General features: G+C 35.1%; 1 protein-coding gene across 1 annotated transcript in view; it reads right to left on the bottom strand.

Annotated features, from left to right (window-relative positions):
* Positions 1 to 23,378, bottom strand: part of Zpld1 (zona pellucida like domain containing 1) — a 37,209-nt gene extending 13,831 nt beyond the window's left edge. Inside the window, exons 1-5 of the mRNA XM_026403558.1 lie at positions 23,273 to 23,378; positions 8,985 to 9,205; positions 6,085 to 6,266; positions 5,046 to 5,118; positions 1,158 to 1,255 (exon numbers count right to left, since the gene is read on the bottom strand). Of these exons, the coding sequence (XP_026259343.1) occupies positions 1,158 to 1,255; positions 5,046 to 5,118; positions 6,085 to 6,266; positions 8,985 to 9,205; positions 23,273 to 23,378 (680 nt within the window). The remainder of the gene's footprint in view (positions 1 to 1,157; positions 1,256 to 5,045; positions 5,119 to 6,084; positions 6,267 to 8,984; positions 9,206 to 23,272) is intronic.
* Between the last annotated feature and the right edge of the window lie 443 nt (positions 23,379 to 23,821).

Raw genomic sequence — 23,821 nt, 5'->3', positions numbered from 1 at the left:
ACTAAGTGTTATCCCCACATAAAATAGGTTGAGGCTAATGCCACACACACATACACACACACACACACACACACACACAGAGAGAGAGAGAGAGAGAGAGAGAGAGAGAGAGAGAGAACATGGCAAGTAAATGGTTAAAGTCTGAAAGAAGGAAACCCCAAAGTGAACTACACAGGTACACAGATGTCATTTTTCACTATGAACAAGGTTACTTTGTTTCCAGAAGTTACTGTCTCTAACATAAGACAAAGAATATTATATCAACAAGTAGAACAAATGAGTTTGTTGCATAAATGATGTGTCAGAATCAGTAGGGTAGAAGTGGGAATTTACCATAGGCACTTGGTACGAGAAAGCCATGAGGCAAATACTCCTGCCCAAGGCCAGAGTGGGACTAAGTTTGTACATTATTTCATAACATCTCTGGAATGGGAAGCAAATACCATTAATATGGGGAAAACATCCTGTATGCAGTGAGACAATTTTTTTAAAAATCACACATATTCATGATTAAAAACAAAGAAAGAAGGTAGAGAAGAACCAAATTTCTAGATTTTACCAATCTCTTCAGAATGCAGTTTAAATAATAGCTCACAAGAAGCCCCAAATAAACCATTTCAGATTATATTTTTATAGGACAAGATTAGAGCTTCAACTTTTGAGTTCCCTTTCAGTTTTGATTACTTTGAATTTTATAAGAATTACAGTAAACCTAACTAATTTCGTTTTTTGACCAGATGTTTAATATAATTTCAGCCCAGATCCTTGTGAGGATAGTTCTTTTGTTTGTTGATAAATAGTAAGATATATATGGAAAAGCATACAAATCAAATGTGTTCACAAATAGTCATAGTTTGTCTGGTTAATCATCTTTCTGATGAAAATATAGAACATTCCAGCATCCCCTAAGATTTCCCCACACCCTCTTCCAGTCATATCCTCCTTTCTTTATGGGAAGGAGGTATGTTATTTTCCAATTAATGACATAAAATGAGTGTCACCCCTTAGACTTTGTAATTTGCTCTTTCTTTTTATAAGCATGCCTAAATGGTGTGGCAATGACAGTAGTGTTTAAATTGAATTTAAAAATGAATAAGCTAACTTTATGACTCAGGAGACTTACATGTTCTAGCCAACAAAGACAAGTTTGAAAATACCTTCCATCCAGATTAGTGGCTTGAACAGCTGCAAACACTTTGGTTTTCAAAGGTAATCCTATACTTGGGATAATTAATTGCTGACTGTAGGTTGAATCCTAATAATGAAGTAATAAATAATGTATCATTAGCTTCCCAACAATAGCACATTTACCACTTAAAACAGTGTTACGAAAAAAAGAACAGGTAAATCAATACAACAACCTCCAAAAAGGATTCATTTAATTCTGATTCTTAGCAGAAGTTCTCTTAAACCATATTCAGGTAACAAGTTGATTTCCATACATAATTTTTTTTTTGTTTCCATAGTTTAATAGCTAATGTCCATTGTGTTTAAATTATATCCAATTGACAGTGGCTTAATTCAGTTTGTTTAATATTCAATGGCCAATGTTCAGTTTATCCAAATTAGTGTTCCATTATTTTAGATTATAAAGAGGCTACTGCTTAGTTTATTTAAATTATACCTGCTTTGATTTAAGCCCTTTCTTTTGGGTTGGTAGATCTTAAACCTATGGTAATCTTGCATTTTCCTCAACTCACTTACCTGGCAATTTGAAATTTAATTGAAAACCAGAAAACAGACCAACACATTCTCCGAGTTGTTCAAAATACATGCCATAGAGTTTCTGCACCAAAGTTCTTAGTGATTACTTATCAAAAGGCCTATTTTAACTTATTTACCTTTATTTTAGACAACCCTAGGGAGTTTATTTATATCACTTCCCAATCTTTAATAGATTAAAGCAGTACATTAGACATTAAGAAGAGGCATCTATAATTTGAAAATCAAAAAACAGAAAATTGTAAAATGCAAAAATGAAAATCTCAAAATTTTAACAGCCAAATCATTCCAGTTACAGAATAATTGTTTTCCCCAAATTTAGTAATTCTAAATTTATTGCTGTTTTGCAGCAAAAGAAAAAATATAAGCTTACTGTCTTTAGAAGGCTGGGATAAGAGCAACATAGTTTGAATTTTTTAAATTAAGTTAACAATACTTTGTATGCTTTGCTTTTGAAAAAAAATGTATTCATATAGAACATTTCATTCCCAAATAAATCCAGATAAACGAGGAACTATATATTATACTTATAAATGGTTAACATTCTATATTATTTTCTGTATTTCTAATTATTTCCTATATTTCTGTGATAAATGATGACAATTCCTTTAAAGATGTCAGATAGTTGGTATATTTATTTAATATCTTTCTGGTTCCCTCTTTCAAAGTCTCTAAGTAAACTGCACTTCATTAACTAGACTGCTGCTTCATTTTATGTTTTATCAATATTGTCCCAAAGAATGCTTACTTTTATACAAGTTATATACTGTGAAGCCATTTGCAAATGATTTGTGATCCCATTGTAGTTTAATCATGAATCATAATTTCTTTTTTATCCAGTAATTGCTCCTAAGAGGTCTAGTTATCTACTCTTATTTGTACTACACAGTTGCTAAAATCAATTGTATCTATTTTAGTTTTTTCAAACTTTTAAAAACTATCCATAATTATCACAACCCTATTTCATATTTGCTGTTTCACCACCCACTCAGAAAATACTAAGATTTAGGTGCACTTCAAAATGCAAGACATCCTTACTTTCCATTTCAAAAGAGAAGCAATCATTTTTACCTTGCACAAACATAAGAGCACAGTTCAACTCAAACCACCTTAATATATGGAAATTTCACTGACAATAAATTATTACTATTTGTAAATACAATTTTACTGAGTAAATTTACTATATTCTAGTAAACATAAGAATAAAAAATTGTGCTACATCTAAATTGGATCCAACTTTTCCTCTCCAAATAACAAAACAGAGAATAAGAGTGCTGTATTTAGGATGTAATATAACTTTTCATCATTCCTGAGGGTAAATAACTAAATGCTATTTTCCAAAGAAATAATAAATATGGTTTGGGATAAATTAGTAAAATTATAATTTTTCTCTACTGTGAATTGCTAATATTTTAATGTCTTCCAACATGGCAAAATACTATGATGGTACTTTGTTAAAAAAAAAAACTAGTTTGGGGCAGAAGAACACTTCTGTAGGATAGCAGCAATAATGAACATGTCATTATATGATTGACAAAATCCATATGACATATAACATGAAGAGTAAATTAAATGTAAACTATGGTTTTAGGTAACAATAATGCATCACCACTGGTTCATTAATTGTAACATATTTCACACTAACACAAGACATAAGCAAAAGAGAAAATTATGTGTAAGGACAAATTTACATAAGACTAAAATTACTTTTTTAAAAATCCATTAATTAAAAAAATTAAATTAGTTTGTTGGAAATTATTGAATTTTATTCAATACCTAATTAGTAAAAACTTAAAGTTTGATTTATTTTTTTAATTCAACCATTAATAATAATTTATTGCAAACTGATTAAAATGAGAATTTTGGCACCACCTTTTTCATTTATAATCTGAAATTTTAAAAAATGGTTACCTCTTACCGTAAACTTAAAATACGAAGGTTATTATTGAATGATAGCCTTCTAATTAGCATCAAGATTCCGAGAACTCTGAATTGATGTCATGTTAGCAATAGGGCTACAATGCCATTTCTAATAAACTTATCCTCGAAGCCACACTCCTACATTTGGATATTCTGCTATTCTAGTAAAAGGATAGTTTAATTTCACAGAATATAAGGATATCATTAAATGCCATGTGGATGTATGTTCCACTTTTTAAAAGACTGGGAATTCTCATCTTGATCTCAATTATAATGAATAATATTGAATCCAAACCAGTTACCTCAATTCTACCTCAGAGAATACACTTATAAAACAATAGAAATGTTCCAATTTAAGGTTATTTACATAAATATTGCTCACTACAGTAATAAATATTTGGCCATATCAGGATTGAATATGGGCACATGTTTACTGAGTATTATAGAACCAAGTAACTTGGCAGCTTCTCTTTGCAGAGGAAAGTTTAGAAATGACAGAAAGGCAATCTTCATTCCAACACATTTTAATTTGTTGTTTAGAACTCTGTGGTGTCAGAATACAAACTTATAAACACTATTTTTTTAAATGCCTTTGGAAAATGTCCTACTACAATATTTATAGCTCATTATATTCAAAGTATAAAGCACTGACTTTTAAATCAGTTGCATGAATTATAACTCAGTGCCATGATGACATGAATAATAATGCAAAAATCAGATTCATAATTTACAAAAATGTTGGTTGATAGATTGAAAAATTGATATTTAAATCAGGCATTTAAAATGTATGAATAAAAATTTTTAATCAACATGAAAATAACATTTGGGGGATTAATGTTACAGTTATAAATAGAAATCCATGTATTTTTCACATTTTGCTGCCACTATCGATATTTACATGACAAAAGTTTAGACAATGCTGTGTCGTCAATCCAAATTATTTCAAATGTGACAGAATTGTCATCACCAAAACCCATATTGAAAATATTAACACATTCATCACCAAGTATGTCTCCAAGAGAAGTATCATTCAGACTTTCCATACATCTGTATCACAAAAATATTGTTCCCCAAATCTTGACCCTGACCATGGCTATACACACAGGTATATACATAAATAAAAATATACAAAGAAATGTAGAAAGACACTTGGATAAACTATTACAGAATCACATTCATTATATAAAATTTAAATCATTTATCAATGTTTAGAAAATGTAATGGAATTTGTACTGTACCTTTATGACTAAGATATATGAAAATAGAGGTAAAGGTGGGCAAATGTTACCAAAATATAGTAGGGTTAATATGACTTTCAGTAGATTTTTATATAAAAGCCATTCACATAAATGGCTCCTCAAAACAATGAAAAGCAAAATAACATCCTTCACCCATCAACTTACGTTATAAAGGAGCAGGTTCAAAGTGCTGACAAATGTTCCATTGTTCTCTCTCACAGAAATAGCAGCTGAGGACCTAAAACAGATTTAGAAGAGGGAAAGCAATGGTAGGATTTTAAATTAGAAGTTTTAGTTATAAACCTGAATGCTAGATTTCAGGCAATGAAAATCTTAGAGTAAGTCTGACATACTTTTAAGTAGGCCTGGAGTAGGTGTACCATTTAAATCATCAAAAGATAATCAAAAAGCAAAGAGGACCAAGTAAAGGACAGATTGTCCTTTATGATCTTTTCTATTTATAAACTGATCTTTTATATTTTGCATTATGTATATGAGACTTTTTGCAAAAATAAAAAAGAAAAAGAAAAAACAACTATTTCATAGAACTTGAATCTGATACAAATGCACTTTTATCAATTTCATTAGAAGTTTCTGAGATCAGGAATTTTGCTTGACCTTGTTCACGGCTAGAACACTGCATCAGCAAATAGATGTATAATAAATATTGATTGAATAAATGAATGGATTTCTGTGGATAGTAAAGCTGAGGAATGTGTTCTGTGTGAGGGTTGGAGGACTGAGTGTGAGATGCTTCCTTCTACATCAGTAATTTTTTTTTCTTAATTATTTTTTCTTTGTCTGTAGGCCATGCCACATTCTTGGAAAATTGCAGGTGCCTGTGCACCTCTGTAAAAGTCATGGAGACTCTGTCATCTGGAGCAGCAGAACCCAAGAGTGAGAGCGTATAGCAGAAGGACAGGTAGGACCAATAATGTGGTAACCAAATGCCCTACATATTGGAGGCACCACAGAGCCGTCAGAACTATTCAAGTAGCCCTGGATCTTAGGCAACTGGAACAAGGAAAATATAAGACAGGCAGACAGATCAGTGGATGGATATCAGACTTAATATGGCTTTCATTACATCGTTTGAGTTTGGCTATTCTCAACAAATCCTGCTAACTTTATAAGTCTTTCAAAAATAAAAAATGACCCAAACACAAGGATAATATGAGAAAGCAAGAATAAAACATGAACTCACGAAGCAAGCTGGGTATTATTAACCAGGTATTCCAGTGGATAGCTACAGCTAAATTTGTAAAGAAGTCCAGGTAGGTAGCTGATGATTGTTGGTGGGTCTGGAGTATCAATATATCCTGAAATATTTCCTATTTGTACTGAAGTTGCATTTCCATAAGCACTGACACCAGGAATTGTGGACACCTGTGAGAATGGAAGACCAAGTTCAGTGATTCAATGGTTATATATAAATGTATCACAAGTGATACATTTGATATGCAGATGAAACATTAGATGAAATCATTTCTAGCTTCTGGTTCTACTGTAACATGCTGTGGTTTTTAAATTATACAACATAATGCTATTTATAAGTGATTAAACATCTTTTAACTAAATGAAACCTTCATATTTGCCAGACACTTGACTCATATTTTATTAATGAGAGAGGAAAAAGATTATATATCCAGAAAGCTAAAATGAGTAAATAAAAGACATTCTGGCATAGTGTGAATGGTCCTCCCTATTAACTGTACCCTGTTTCCACATTAGTGTCCTGTCTGCAGGCTCCCACTCTTAGCAATATTGCTCCTGTCCCAAGCTCTTGTTGCTCTGGCCTTTGTGGACAGGCCTTGTACTGCCTCTCCCCTCCCGACTTGGCCGTGCTATACCTTACTCCACAAGATCTCATCTTCCCAGGTTAACATCCTCTGCCCCTGACTCCCCCACCTATAGGGTTTATTTCTATCACAGCAGCAGGTACAGCACCTGAGCATCCTGATCACTGGGCAGAACCCTTCCACATCCCCAGAGCTCTCTGTGAGCAGGACTATCTGGGTCCTGTTCACTTTCACATTTTCAAACCAGCACCAGCACTGTGGGCCTCACAAATAATTTCTGAACCCATAAAAAAAGTCCCACATTTTCTGAGGATTACTCTTCCCAGCATTCTTCCTCTGTGGTTCATGGAGATTCTGATTCCCTTCTGGGGAAAGAGTTAATGAACTCCAGTAGTTAGAGGAAGATATTTTCTCTGTGTGTATTTTCTTGGGACTGCTCAACCTTCTTTTTATTATAGAATCCTACTAAAATCAAAGAACCAGCAATTTAGGAATAATCAATATTTCTGATCTTCCTCAGACCAGAGAACTTTAGATATAGTTTCTTCTCCCACCATGACAAATACAATAGGGCACTTAAGAAGTATTTTCACCAGTTCTAACTGATACCTGCAATACTTAATTTCCAGCAATAGGTTAGATAAACTTCACGTGTGAACCTTACAGCACGTGGGAAATCTGAGGCAATCATCTAGCTAATTCATCCATGGGGCAAAAATGCTTGTGAATGAAAAGATTTTTGTTCTAATCCAGTGATTTACTAGTCTACTTAATTTTTCTCATGGAAGAGTGCCTTTGGAACAGACTCCAAAGCTGGTGACATCTAAGATGAAAAATAAGCAAAACTTCCTCTTTTCCCACTGTTGGCCTAGATCACTAAGTATACCTATTCTGTCTGCAAACACATACACACAGAGTAATTTTTATATCAGAATTCTTCAGCTCTTAAAAACAATGTGAAAGCACACCCAGAAAGAAACAGTTTTCCTGGTTTTTCTCCTGGATTATTTTCTAGGCAGCTGGACAAGGTGACTTGAATCCTTAGGAAAGGCTTTAGAGGGTGGTCGGAGGAGGGGAGTGCTGCTGTCTCCATGTCTCCAAGTGGGCTCCCTCCCTCCACAAGGAGACAAGACATGCAATAATCAACCTGCTTCTCTCTCCCTTAGGCCCACTTCATAACCTCTCTGCACACAACTCAGAGAGATGAATAAACGTTTTTAATAAAAAGAGTCAGCAATACCCAACCTGCAGGCTTGGAAGCCGTCGTGGGCACAATATTCTAACTGCCCTTTGGGAAAAGATAAAGAAGGAGATTCAATTAAATTCCCTGTCTTCCAGCTCCCACCAAATCTTAGAAACCATACCCTCAGAATAACCAAGGCTTCCCTTTTAATCCCAAACAATAATTGTGAAGAGTAAAAGCCAAGGCCTCCTTTTTTAGTGGGCAAAGTGGTCATGCACATTACATCCCAGTTTCTGTCTTTGGTAGGATTTACCAATAATCTAAACAAGAAAAGTAAAAAAAAAATAGTACAAACCTAATTTCAGTGTGACTAATACCCCCATCACAATACATTCACTTCAACTAACTTTCATTCTCTGGAAAAATAATTCCTTATTCAATTCTATTTTTGGTTCAACAAATGAACAAATAAATGAATGGTGTAGACTGCTAGTTCTCATTTGGTATGGAAAACCTCAAAGCACTCTTTTGAATTGCAAAATGATTGAGAAGAGTGCTAGTAACATTCCATGTAAGAATGCGAGCGCCTATGCTAAACATTTTGAAATGCTAAGGACAGTCCCACACAAGAAAGAACTTCACACTAGCAACACTGGCAGCCCTCTTGCATAAAGCACTGGTGAACATGAAAGTGAAGAGTAAAAGAAGAGTTCAAATTCCTCATTTTATCTTTAATCATTCAGAACAAGGTCACTCCAGCAATAGGCCAAGTGGTTCACAGCCAAACTCACTGCAACACTGCATGACCACATACTTCCATGAAGCACAGAGCTAATGAAAAACTTCAGAGAAATGCCCATGGTTGTCATTCACTCCAAAGAATAATGTTCAGAGAGGCACAGCTGACCTCAGACCCTCAAGGCCCTATAAACATAACTATATTAAAAGGGAGAATTGTATACTTGGGAATGCAAGCTTCGAAGTTAAAAGAAAGTGATGTGTCCAGTTTTATCACAATTTTTTCTTGGAAGATAGACTAGGCTTCTGATTATTTCATGAAATGGTGAGATTTTTTAAAATTTATGACCCTAGACCTAGCACACAGTGTCACACTAATCTTACCACTAAGTTGTTTCCACATCCCTCCAAGGTGCTGAGATTGATGATGAAAATGACCACTGCTGGAAAGGTGTTGTTGTTGACGAACCCCCGGCAGTGGGAATCCCCATGCCTTCCATTCAGTGCCAGATCCGTTTCAGAATACCCCGAGAAAAGTACTGTGCAAAAATTAATCTTCATCGTGATAGTCTGCACTCCACAGTAGACATTGATGTCTCTTTCAGCTGAAACAAAAACATAAAAAAGCACAGTAGAGTACACGAATAAATTTTTCAAACCATGATACATTTATTATCATCTTAGTCTAACTCATTTCTAAACTTGAACATATCGTAAACCAGTGTGCAAGTTATTAGAAGAGTGATCAGGAAAAATAGTCTTTGACTTGGCTATTTTAGGAGAGCCCTTTTGAGTGTAGGGATTATAGTTCACCTCTGTTTCCTTGTGCTTGCTGTTCAGTGGATGTGCATTAAATGTCTGTCCAGTACTATTGAAAGAATTGAGTGGAAAAAAAAAAAGCAGGTTACTGAGAAAATTCAGAACTAGAGTAACTGAATTATTCAGATCACCTGTCTAAAATGAAATTCAGTACAAATGATGCATTTTCCCAAGTGAAAAAAGAAGCAGTTAAAATCCACCCTAAACCAAATTGTTAGGCACTTTGGTATTTGACAACTCATCCAGAATGTAAAAACAAAAGCCATCCAGAGGAATTAGAGGAATTCCTTTTTATTTGTCCTGTATTAAATCACATTAGACAAAGGGGATGAGAAATAGGGTGCTGATATTATGAACAGAAATGCATACCATGCTCTAAGAAAATTCTAATGATTTTGCATGCCAAAAAAAAAAAAAGGAATGAAGTAGGCAGGAAATGTAAAGCATAATTTGCATTGTTCTCTGTGACTCCAAGAATAAGAGCTATCCCAGGTCTGTAGAATAGAGCACAAGCGTGAGTGAACATGCGCGCGCACACACACATACACACACACACACACACACACACACAAGATTTCCATAACTTCATTAATTATTTTTCCACATATGATAGAGAGTTTGGGATTCTTCACCGGCTGAAGATTTCACTTTTATCAGTTTGGTGACGTCTACGAATTGAATTGTATCCTCACCCCCAAAACTATAGTGAAATTCTAACCCCTCCTTGTTCGGATTGTTTTTGGAAATGGAGTTGTTGTTTAATTAGTGAAATGAAGAGAAGGTCATACTGGAGTGGAGAGGGCCTCCAATTGAATAACTCTGATGTCATTATAAAAGGAACTACTATGAGGAGACCAGGCAGAGAGAGAGCACCAGGTAAAGACAGGGTTGGAGCCATACATCCAGAAGCAAGGCACACCCAGGAGGGTCCTGGCACACCACCAGAAGCTGAGAAGTGAAGAAAGGATGCTTCCCAGACTCCCAGAGGGAGCAGGGACCTGCCTTGATATTGAGCTTCTGGCCTTCAGAACTATGAGACAATAAATTTCCAATGTTGTAAACCACCCCATGAAACAATAAATTTCTATTATTTTAAGTCAACTTTGTTGTATTTTGTTACTGCATGCTAGGAAACCCAGTACAGTAACCTCACCACCTTCTAACTCTGCTTTTCCCTTTAAATAAAGACGCTGACGCAAGCTTCAGCTTTTCAAAATGTGAAAACAAAGAAGAACTGACTATTTGGAGAATTTACCTTGGTTGAAATCCAAACAAATAAAACATATTTTGGGCAAATGATAGGAAATTCACTAAGAAATAATTAAATGTCATCAAGATTTTTATCATAGAATTAATTTGCTTAAGTAATTCAGCCCTAATTTAACAGTAGAAGTGTTCAAAATCATATTTCTTTGGAATATTTCTTCTCTATACATTTTTTTGCCAGCAAAATGAGTCATATTTTGAGGCTGTAAATAAGTTTGTACATAAATTTCTATGTTTGGTAATAGGTTTAAACTCATTGTAATTATACATAAGAAAAGGACAGAATTTTTTTTTCCCAAACAAAAGGCAAATACTAGGCTGGGTATTATGTAAAATTTCAAGCAATATTCATTTTATGAGTAAAAAAAATGAGATAAATTAGTTAAGAATACATTTTATCACTATAAAAATAATACATAGCATTTAAATTGGGGGGGGAATATCTATACCCTTTAGTAACATTAACTGTTGCAGTGTAACTATGATTTCTAAGTGATATTCTTTCCTAAAATAGTATAGTTCATTTCAAAAAATGCTTTTTGAGTATCTGTAAGCTTTAAACTACATCTTAAACTCATTGATTTTTCTCCATCTACTTGCTATTCCTGGGCCCATTATCATTATCTTTCCCCTGGAACATTACATTAACTTCCTAACTGGTTCTTTTACCTCCACTTTCAACCATTTTGGTTAGTACAGTTGTTAACACATTAATGCAGTTATGTCCACTTCTCCCTCAGATCTCCAACAGTTACTCTTTTCACTGAGTTCAAAGTCCACATCTTGAGCCAGGTTCTCAAGGCTCTTCATGATCTGCCATCTGTCCAGCACTGCATTCTCACTCCTTCTCCTACCACACTACTCCCTGTATCTGTTACACTGAGTGTCTTTCAGTTGTCTGAAAGCATCCCACAGAGTGATAGAGTGATAGATGTCCAAATAGTGGTTATCCCCTAGGGTGGAATTTTCTCAAGAAAAACTTGAGGGAAGATAAAAATGTTCTCTATCTTCCTCTGGATGGGGTAATATAAATGTATACGAATGTTAAAATTTCAAACTGCATTAAGATGGTATAAACTACTTCAGATTGGTGCATTTTACTAGGTATACATTACTCCTCAGTAAAGTACTGTGAGCATTTAAAAAATCATGACACAGCTTTATGCTCAAGATCTTTATACAGTGCTTTCTTCTGCTTGAAACACTCCTCTATCCCCAAGCCTTGATTAAGTAACTTTACTCATCTATTAGGTCTCAGGTTTCATTTCCTTTTCCCAAAGATTCCCCTGATCACAAATCAAAAGTATGCCACTTTATTTTACATTGTCATATTGTTTTTAAAACATTTGTATATTTCTCCAGTAAACTGAAAGTCACAGAAGGCAACAACAACAACAACAACAACAAAGCTATTATATTCACTGATGCACTCCATGAGTAATTACTTAATTACTCAATAATTACTGGACAATAGATTGCACTGAGGGTTTAAAAATTAGTCATCCAGAAATAGGCAAAGTGGTATAGGCATATAATCCCAGAGGCTGGAAGACCAAGGCAGGAGGACTACAAATTCAACACCAGCCTCAGCAACTTAGTGAAACCCTGTCTCAAAATAAAAAAATAAAATAAAATAAAAAGGACTAGGGATATAGCTCAGTGGCAGAGCATCCCTGGGTTCAATCCTCAGAATCAGAAAAGAGAGAGAAGTAGTGGTCCTATGTCTGTTCTGAAGTGTATCTGAGTCAAGGAGGAGACACATTAACGTGGCCCACATTGATAGAAAGATCCATCCAGAGAGCTTTCAGGTGGCAGAGAAAGCCAAGCTCACCTAGTTAGACCAGCTGGTTCGGAATGCCCTCCTGAAGAAGATGGCATTGATTTTAGTTTGAAGTATCAACAGAAGTCAGCTATGTAAGGGGAAGTGTGAATAATGAAATATGCTCAGGCTGATTGGGAGCCAGACAATTTCATTTTCATTAGGATCTAATATGTAAAGGGAAAAATGACAGGGAAGGAGACCATGTGGTAGGCACAAGAAAGATCAGAGGAAACTTTTACAAAGTGATCTTAAAAAACAGTTTCATCAGGGTAACAAAATGTTTACCTGAGTGTCCAATCCAATCCCCAGCTATTAGAGAGTTCACTGAGAATTTGCTTTAGGCTCAGTGAACAAGTTTAATTGCACTGCATGATAAAGTAAATACATATCAATAAATATGTCACCAAAAAGAGATATGTCACCGAAAAGAGGTACCTTTATCCTTAATTTAAACCAGCCCCAAACTTCAGCTTCCTCACCTCTGTTGGATGGGATTAGCTGATGCTGAGAATACCTTAACAAATGGAGATGACTGCAATATCAAATGTAAAGCTCTCTTTTGCTTTCTGCTTTACAACTGAAGACTTGTAACCCCTGTATTGGAACTGAATCTGCTGTAGGCTGATCCCACCTGAAGATATGGTCACGAATTAAAGGCTTTGTGCAGTGTAAGAAAAAAGATCTGTTCAAATCCATTCTAAACCAGTTTTCTAAAGACTTTTTACTAGCCTTCAGAGAGAAACACATTTTTTTCTTTTTTTCTCCTGGTTGTAGATACTAGAGACATTCATCCAGCTAAACTTTACCATTTAGAAGGCTTTGAGGGGGAAAAAAATGATACTTCATGTTGTCAAAGGACAATTTCTGCCAAAAGAAGAGATTTTTTTTTCAGAGTTACTGAATAACCATTGCTTTCTTTTTTTTTTTTTATTGGTCGTTCATAACATTACATAGTTCTTAATACATCATATTACACAGTTTGATTCAAGTGGATTATGAACTCCCGCTTTTACCCCGTATACAAATTGTTGTATCACATCAGTTACCCTTCCATTGCTTGACATATTGCCTTTCTAGTGTCTGATGTATTCTGCTGTCTGTCCTATTGTCTACTATCCCCCCTCCCCTCCCCTCCCCTCCCCTCCCCTTTTCTCTCTCTACCCCTTCTACTGTAAATCATTTCTTCCATTTGTATTCTCTTGACTTACCCCTCCTTTCCTCTTATATGACATTTTGTATAACCCTGAGGATCGCCTTCCATTTCCGTGCAATTTCCCTTCTCACTCCCTTTCCCTCCCACCTCTCATCCCTGTTTACTGTAAATCTTCTTCTCAAGCTCTTCTTCCCTACCCTGTCCTTGTTTACACCCCTTATATCAAAGGAGTCATTTGGTATTTGTTTTTTAAAGATTGACTAGCTTCACTTAGCATAATCTGCTCTAATGCCATCCATTTCCCTCCAAATTCTATGATTTTGTCATTTTTTAATGCAGAGTAATACTCCATAGTGTATAAATGCCACATTTTTTTTATCCATTCATCTATTGAAGGGCATCTAGGCTGGTTCCACAGTCTTGCTATCGTGAATTGAGCTGCTATGAACATCGATGTAGCAGTGTCCCTGTAGCATGCTCTTGTTAGGGCTTTAGGGAATAGACCGAGAAGGGGAATAGCTGGGTCAAATGGTGGCTCAAAATATTTAGCTGTTGAAAGCAATGGTTATCTCCACGGAGATAACCATTGCTTTCAACAGCTAAATATTTTGAGTTTTTTACTGTCCATGACTGGCCTGAGTTAAAACATTCCTTAGTACAATACTTGAGTATTAAACAATGAGTACAAGTTAATGACAAAAATATAAAGAAATACATATCTTTAGAGGATGATTTTTAATATTTTAGGTATAAAGATACCAAATGCATTTAAGCTGCAGAACTGCTTACAGAGCTGATGTAGTTATATTGCCAAAATGGCAATATATTGCCCTGAAATTTTTATCCAAGCTATTTTTATAGAAATATTTAGAATACAATATTCAATCAAATTGGTAAAAATAATGTTCTATACTCCACTCATATATCTATCAGGAAGTGGTATAGTCAGTCTGTCTCACATTTTCTAAAATTATGCTAATTCTAAATAAGCTGTCACACTGCCAACCATCTACTTTATCATGTATGAAAATGTGTTCTGCCTTTGTGATTCGTAGAATAAAGTTACCATGTAAATGGGATTCCAAGGAGATGGATCCCATTCCATATATGTAAATCAAGATACTGCACAACTTCTTTATCTCTGGTTGTCCTATTCCTAGAAACATTATTCCCACCTTCTCCTTGAGACACAGTTTCAGACAATATATTTTAAGCATATCATACATCTATCTGATAAGCATAACTAACTTTGTTCTTTCAACAATTTCAAAGTCAACTTGCTTAAATCCAGCAACATCCTAATGAATCTAGATTCTATTAGATTTTGATTCATGGAAACATTTTCACCTTATCTAATTACTGTTAATGGGATACCTATACTTCCTTTCACTAGCATTAGATGGTTTAAATTTTTTTATTATGTTATGGAATAATAAGCACACAGATCAATTCAATTAATCATACAATTTTCACAAGTATGTTCTTTAACACAAAGATGTCAATGCCCCCAAATTTGGTTCAAAATGTCCCAAACTACATGCCATTTCATGTCAACAAATTACTCAAAAGTAAAGCACCTGTTGTATACATATTATGTGTAAGTCTCTGTGCCAAATAGAAGATGAAAACATTAACAAGATACTCCAGTATTCAAGGAGCTTTGGTTTAATAGAGGAGGCAGAGGAAAATAGCCAATTGCAACTAAGCCTGATATGGAAATGGTAAAGGCTTGTGAACAGTATCAAATATACTGTACCAAACCCTGTCTTGGTAGAGTACAGTGGGAGGTGATTGTTAGGAAGGAATGGAGTAATTCAAACTGGCTAAATTTGATAAGAATTTAATTAAAATGAAGAGAAGGTGTGTCATTTATGGTCGGGTTTCTAACTATGGTCGGGCATTTGAGTGAATTATTTCTCAGGACAAAGAAGTCAGGATGAGAAAGTTGATGAGCTTAGTTTTTGAGAGGACATTCAAGCATAAATGTAGAGCAAGTAGTTGGAAATATGAGTATAAAATGTCAGGGAAAGAAAGTAAAAAACATAAATTTGAGAATTATAAATACTCAGTATTTTCAACAATTAACCATAGCAACTTTGAAACTAGCCATGAGAGCATTCAGGTAAAAATAAAAATAAGCTGAGACCAGAAAAATTGTATCAAAGTTGCCTTTCAATGAGACTTCCCCTAGTTATCAGGATAGAGTGCAATCATCCTCTTGTGTCCTGTCCCATGTCACTTGAATTGTGAGTCTACTATATCACTTACATTTTATCTGGGAGTGGATATTTGCTTTCTTGTTAGCTTATGAACTCACAGAGAACTCTGCGTTTTGGTACGCAGCAGATATGTACTAAAATACTTTTTACTATGATTCTTTCATAAACAGTGTTCATGATGTCTAACTCTTTAATATCAAATTCCAAGATTCACATTGAGAATATACACACAATTGAGGTGGGTTCATTTTGACTGTCCAGAGCTCATATTTCCTTTCTGTCCTTTGCCAAATGCCTGAGATGATTCCTCTGTTTTCAAATTTTGGAATGAACATCAATATTCTTAATCACCAAATTTTCTGTAACTTTAAAAAACTCCATTTAAATCTAGGAAATTTGCAGATGTTTGCAATTTGTTTAGGAATTTTAGTCTTTTAACTAAAAAACTAAAGTCTTGGTATTAGTTTTGTTAAGTAGTTATGTTACATCAGTTGTATTGATGACTTTAAACATTTTCCCTTAACAGTGATATATTTTGCTGATTTCTATTACCATTAGCAGGAACAAGTACATAATTGCCAGGTGGGGATGACCCAAACATTGTGGTTTCATTCATAAAGCAAGCAAGACCATTATGAATACCATGCTCTAAATATATTTCTTATACTTAACAGTGCAAACAAATCACTGGAGAAACTTGTGAAAATGCAGATTCTAATTCAGTAGATATGAAGTGGGGCCCTGAGTTTCTGTTTTGCACAAACTCCCAGGTGACGCTGATGTTACAAGTCTTTCAGTCAATTCATTAAGTCACAACTATGTATTCTGACTGGACAGAAGCTCTTAGGTGGATTCCACTTGGAGAGGTAAAGCACACCCATCAAATACCTTTGTATGATCACATGCTCACAAGAGGGACAAGTTCAGATATAAAAGGGACAGGATGGAGAGAGACATAAATCATGCATAACTCCCTTCCTTGTCTGAGAACTTAACTGGTTTTAAATCTCAGTGAAAGAGATCTCATAAAAGTCTGTGAAATGGAGCCTAAGTCAGTCTACTTCAGTGCTCCCATGGAAACCTGTGCAACAGAAGTGGGAAGAGGATCCATCTTCTCCTGCTTGCATTTCTACCCCATTCCACAATCACAGCACTTTAATAAGTAGGTGAGGCACAATGGCCCACTTCAAAAGCCAGCTATGCCAAGTGGAGGAGTTTCTCACAAGAAACTCCAGTAGCAATAGTAGTGCCTGTGCCTCTGTAGCCAAGGAGTCCCCAGGAAGTGTCTACTTCCTGGCCATGTGTGAGATGCTGCCCTGGGGACTCTGAAATAAAGGAAAAGACACAGGGACCCCTGGGGGTGAGGGTCCACAGCGAGCAGGTGGAGACAATATGCTTTTAGATGCAAGGATCATGTAAACAGGATATACTGTATCCACAGGTATTTAAGAGAAATATTGGTTTAAAACTGATAGTACAAACAATAACCTATTCAATATAGTAGGAAACTTCTGTATGCTGAAGAGTGACATAGAAAATTTCATATGGCAATAATGTACTTCCTGAGCTCCAATAAACATTCTAATACTAATTTATACCATCTCCGTAGATTCTAAGAGTAATTTATACATATTTTCTGCTTCTATTTCTAAAATGAGCATGGTGATATTTGTACTACAGAAGCTTACAAATTGACTAAGAACAGATGCTATGTGCATTATTCTAGCTCATTTTTAAACTTATCTTTCCTCCCACCAAGTTTTTATACAAGATTGAGATTTTGGTACTAAAACAGCAAGAAGTCCTAAAGGGGTATTGATATTTCATCTACGCAAAATACCAACAGCTGATGAATTTGAAGTGGATTAGGAATTCAAGCTTTCTCTCTACATTGAACAGGTTTCTTGTCACCTTAGTTTTTCATTACAACATCTGTTTCTCGTTAGCAAATACAAGCTGTTGTTTCAGTGCTGTGAGAAATTCATATGCAATCTGAGGCAAACTTTGCATACTTAAAATCATACTAGCTGCTCCACACTTTGGAACCAGAAAAGTTTGGTCAACTTTTTCAGGGACAGGGGGAAAAAATAATATGTGTATGTGTGTGTGTGTGTGTGTGTGTGTTTTACTTGTACAGAGGAAGTATAAGATTCATGCAATAAATAGTTTCATTAAAATACAGTGGAGTATGGACCCTGAATTATCCAGTCACTGCACTTGCTAACTGCTCTCTTCACTACACTTTATCACTACAGATTATTCAGAATTTGGTCAATCATCACCGCTCGAATCAGTTCTTCTGTTTCATCTGGACAGAAATTTTAGTCACAGGTGCAAGACAGAAAGCAGGCTTACTCCTGACAACTTAGAGGCCAAAACAGTGCCACTGAGCACGCAAGTAGGAGAACAGGCCTTTCTTGTCTGCACAGAGGGCCAGGATATATCCCTGGGACAGTTACTTCATTCTCCATGTTTACTTCATCTTTGGGCAGAGAACAATGCAATGGTTAAGCAAAGTCTAACACAAAATTAGTTCATTTTCCTAACCCACCTATGAATTCTATCCATTAAATTAATGATTTTTGATTTTATTTTCCTTGCAATTTTTTTAAATTTTTTTTTCATTGAAATATTAGTAGGTGTTACCATATATTATCTTAGTCAAACAGGTCTTGAAAAGGAAAACAAATTGCCCTGCTACATGACTTCAGATTCTTAAATATGGAGGTTTCTCCATCCCTACATCATTTTTTAAAAAACTGCCATTCAAAGTTTATTTTTAGGCTTTGGCATTTGATAGAAAGTGTTCCAGTTTTATAGCTTTGTCAATTACTAGTTTTGCAATATTAGAAGCAATTTTTAATCCTCAATTCCTTACTGTAAAGAGAGATTTAAAAAACATTGTGTATTTGTTGAGAGGAGTAAAAGAGAATTCTGTGATATGCCTACCATTCAATATATGGAGCATACTGCTTCCTTCCTTATTAGTGTTATTTTAAATAGAAACCAAATTACAAGTTATATAACACAGAGTTAAAATGGGCTTCTTATAACATTTTAGTTCATCATAAGACAGTGTCAGGCAATTAAATCTCTGTCACCAAAAACCCACTTGCCCCTTGGTCATATCTGTATCATTAAATAACTCTATAGAGATCTGCATGTTTAGACTAAGTCTCCTACATCATTGCTGTCCAAAATCAGGTGCTAGTGCCAAAAGACATTCATTAATCACAGTGTCCAAGTGCATTTATCTGTAGGTTTTACCTGGCCAAATAGCTTTTTGGTACTCCAACAGTCAATTGTTTTGAGTTTTATTCAGGGAAGAGCACAACTATAATTTCAGTGAAGAATGAGTCTTTTCCTGGCAATTGGCTTTGGTAGGCAAGAGTTAACTACCTTTAGAGTTAGAGGGTATCTCTTTAAATTTAAATGAATTAGAGCATAGGGGTTATCTTGGCCCAAGAATAAATGCCACGGAAATTAAAGAAAATAATTCTAATGCCAAGAAACAGCAAAGGTCAGATAGGGTGAGATGATTACTCTCCTCATTATTAACATTGCTTTGCATTTAGATAGCCCCTTTCCTTTGCCAGTCTCATTCTCATTCTGCCTTATTGCTCAGGGTCTGAGCAGCTTGTGGAGCTCCTAATGACATCACAGATGATCCCGAGTGGAACAGAAGCCAAAAAGTCAAGAGGGCAATGAGCAATTAACCTTTAGGCTTTATTTGTTCATTTTGTTCTTCTTGAACACAACATGCAAAAAAAATGGGTATTAAGTAATACCTATAAAACTTAAATCCTCTTCTGGAAATTCTAATTGTACTTGTTTTTAAGAATTTTGTTTTTTTAAATATAAATCTTTAATTATAACAATGGTGTGAGGGGTATCTTTGTATACATGTTAGGAAAGTTTGGCTATTTGTTGCCAGAGCCAGATAATACTAAATATTAGCCCCAAAAGTGCTAATATTTGTAAAGAAAAATTCAAATTAAAATAAGAGGTTTGACTTTCCCTGTTGAAAATAAAAAAAAACTCCTCCCCCTGTCTTTTCTTAAAGCATTTACTTTGGAGAACTTAGAATTTGTAAATAATTTCCTCTCTTTTTGAAATATATATAAATCCTTTTTGAAACCAAGATAGGACTTTCATAAACCTTATGACCCAGGATGTCTTTCTCAAGGACCAGGGAACCATCTCTTAGAACTGTAAACATTAAGGAAAATAGCACCCATATCTCCCAGTAAGAAGATGGGAGCCAGGCATAGTGTGAGCCTTGCTTCAAAGTACAAAATTACCTCCTGTCATAAAGACATAAGAAGCTAATTTTTCTACTGGATGAAACCAATAAGCTAACACAGATGGTCACCCCAATTACCAGGTGGATCTAGGATATGTGACAAATGGTGCTGTCATGCCGTCTTACTTGAAGACCAGTTATTGCTAATCTTGAAAACATATATATAATGGGCTTCATCTGCTTGGATATATAAAAGGGTGAGATTTCTTTCTGTCTTTGCAATCTTTTCTTTATTGCCTGTGATGTGCATCACATTCTGAGTTTAATGCTTATTCAATGATAAAAGTATTTCTTTATCTACCACCTTGATAGAGAAGATTTGGGGATTGGGAGAAGATTTTGTTTTCAATCCTATTTCCCCAGCATACAATTGTGCTTTACTTGGAAAAATGGATACCAGAAGATAACCGAATACCCTATCATTTGTTCTTAACCATAATATACACTAGTTCATCTGATCAATACATTCAGAGATTCTGCCAATACATGTTTGGGGCAAAGTTGTAGAATCCACATATTCTAACTATCCAATGTGATTCTGTTGCAAATTTATAAATGAACACTTTACCATCATTTTTAAAGATTCTCCATATGATAAGCACTTCTACTTGCTATCCTAGTCACTCTTTGGTTGTTCAATATGTTTTATTCGCACATCCATGTTCATATAACTGGAACATAGCTAAATCTTCTCTGCTGAGCAAACTTTCTACATCTTAGCTTTCTCCCCACACATCACAGGAACAGGTCTTGATCACCCTTCCTAGTTTCATGGGCCTCTGGCCCCATTCCTCTGAAGGCCACCAGCTCCCACTGCTTGAGGAGGGGACAATGATTAGCACCTCTCACTCCTTCTGCCTGTTTCTTCATTGTTCCTTCTCTCCTAAATCAAAGAAACAGCTGGAACTTTGCCAAGGTTGACTCCCCTACCTGCATCACTCATCTCTTCTGTATTTTCTTTGTTCTTTTCATCAATTATTTCCTTATTAGTATTTCCAATCTCCGAATGCTTTCCCATCACTCAGGAGTCTCTAGTCTCAAATACACTTTTCTCATTTCAATTTGTGATTCAGATTGATTGTCGTTTTCCTTTACCATAAAAGTTGTCTATATCATCTTTTTGAAGCCCTTTATTTTTCTGTCCTCTATTAATTGCCCACATAGCAACAAGGAATTCTACTCTCACATAGCTATCTTCAGTTGTGCCTTTCTCAGACTTAGGTACATATTTCCTACTATTGGATAGAAGTTGCCACTATACTTTCTTTCTTAAAAACAAACAAACAAACAAACAAACAAAAAACACCTATAAGCTATATGATTTCCAAACCCAAACCTCCTTTCTAAAGCATGCAAGTGTCCTATATTTTTGGTGTCATCTAACAGTATCAACACCCAGTTGTTCAAATTCAATGCATCCTCTGGTCTTCCCCTCCTCTTATCTCTCCCAATCCAATCCCTCTCAAGTCCTGCTGAGTCCAGCTTGAGGACCTCATGAACTTGCCTCCTTCTCCTGCTCCTACCAACCCTGCCTTCATAGTCAGTTTGTTCCTAGTCTCTTCTTTGTTTTTTCACTTTTCCCATTGTCTGTTTTCTAAAAAAAGAAAAAAAAAAAAAAACATGAGCACATTCAACCTCTTAAAATGTATCTTTAAAAAAGACCCAGTGGCTCTCCAAGGTCTACAAAATAAAAGCAGAACACTGTCATTACATGGTATGATAGACAAAGCATTCTTGCCAAAACACTTGAACCTGCATTTACCCAAGCCTCTAGCTCTATACACAGACAAAAGGGAATGTGCTGAATGATACCATGGGTTTGCAATCAGTGAAATCCAGTCTCAGAAATATATTGAACAAGCAACCAAATGAGAGGCAACTTAGCTGAGTATTAGCAAATACCAAGAAATTATTAAAAATATTGGGTGTATACATGAAGTAAATTTCTTGTCCATCAGATATATACACTGAAGTATGAATAATAAATTTCCTTTAAAATATTCCATGGATGGAAGTGATGAGGAAAGAGAGAGAAAATAAAATTTATAAATGTTGATCATTGATAAAGGTAGATGATAAGTATGAGGGCTTTAAAAAAATCTCTATTTTTATATGCTTGAATTTTCCATAATAAAACAAGTAAAAAAAGAATTAGTTTATGATATTCAGAACCATTAATGATTCTTAGCACACTTTATAATCTTACCTTTAAGTGCTCCCCACCATGACTTCTATTTTACTTCACAGGCTACAAACTTGGACTTGGTCTGGGCTTAGGACATCATTCAGAAACAAGCTAGGATTTATTCTGAGGTAGAAATCTCACTTGTAACTCCCTGCCCTTTGCTCCACGCAGGTGTGCTATTGTGCTAGCATGCTCCAAGCACAGGACTTAGGCAGATTTAGAGAAAGTACAGTATGGCCAAAGGTATTCAGTTCGCACGACAGACATGGAAAAGTAGTTTCTGATTCCCTAATCTTTATTTTATAACTGTTGAATCATGGTTCTATAACTCTAGTTAATATAAAATGACAAATACTTTAATGCAATGTGCAGAACTTTCTCACTGAGTGCAGATTTTAGGAAGCTGGGGAATATGTCCACCAATAGGGTCAGAATCTCATGTCTGTCACAACTTAATGGGTTTCTGTGAAATTCATTCTGTAGCTGACCTGTGTACTTTGATGATGACCAACATTTCATTGACAGAGTATTTTGAAGGTGTCACATAATATTTCACAGTCATTTTCTTACCCATTATTCTTAAATAAATCTAGTTGCAGATAAAAACGTCCTCCAGCAAATTTTTGAATGAAATTAGCCTCTCCCAATTTCACTACCTATGAGTCAATATTTTTTACATTTGTGAACAGCCATTATAATAATATTAACTTTGATGAACACTTTGTATGTTAATGTGGGTATAAATTACAACTCCAGAAAAATGTCTCTTGTCATTTGCATTTGTTAATATCTGCTTAATATAAAAGGAGAGACCCCCATCTTCCCTATGTATTTAAATGATTTACTGTTTTAACATAATCACTCCTTTCAGAAGCAATTAGTGCATAGATTAGGTTCCAACTTACCAGGAAATCTACTGTGGAGGTTGGCATCACAGTTGTAACCATTGAACTGAGCAGACACCGGAAGCACTCTAATTGTTAGAAGCAGCAGCAACCATATTTGTTCCATTGCAGCACCTAGAAAAGAGTTATTTATGATGTGGATTTCACCAGCCTTCACTCCAAGGTGCTGGAAGGACTGAGGCTGATCTCAATGTACTTTTGGATAAGGGTGTCATGCACAGAAAGCAAAAAGAAAATAAAATTATAAAGTTTTACTCAAATAGCCATGTAGTCAAAGCTCACCGAAGGCTTCATGAATTATCAGAAATAATTAACAAAAACAAAAGCACAGATTTTGGTTATGATATTTTAATATTATTTTCATTATTCAGCTTCAGTTTGCTAAGGGTAAGAAAGTCTGACATTTGTACTAGAAAAACTAAGGTATAAATCATAATGTCTGAAACAGAAAAAAGGTATTATAAATAGGAAGAACTCAAACCAAACATCTGGCAGCACAGTGAGGCAGACTCACCAATTTAGAGACAGCTGGTCATTTGTAATATCAAC

This window comes from Urocitellus parryii, chromosome 2 (genome assembly GCF_045843805.1).
Source record: "Urocitellus parryii isolate mUroPar1 chromosome 2, mUroPar1.hap1, whole genome shotgun sequence".
Taxonomy (NCBI): domain Eukaryota; kingdom Metazoa; phylum Chordata; class Mammalia; order Rodentia; family Sciuridae; genus Urocitellus; species Urocitellus parryii.
The sequence above is the reverse complement of the archived record's forward strand: the minus strand, read 5'-3'. Positions and strand labels throughout refer to the sequence as shown.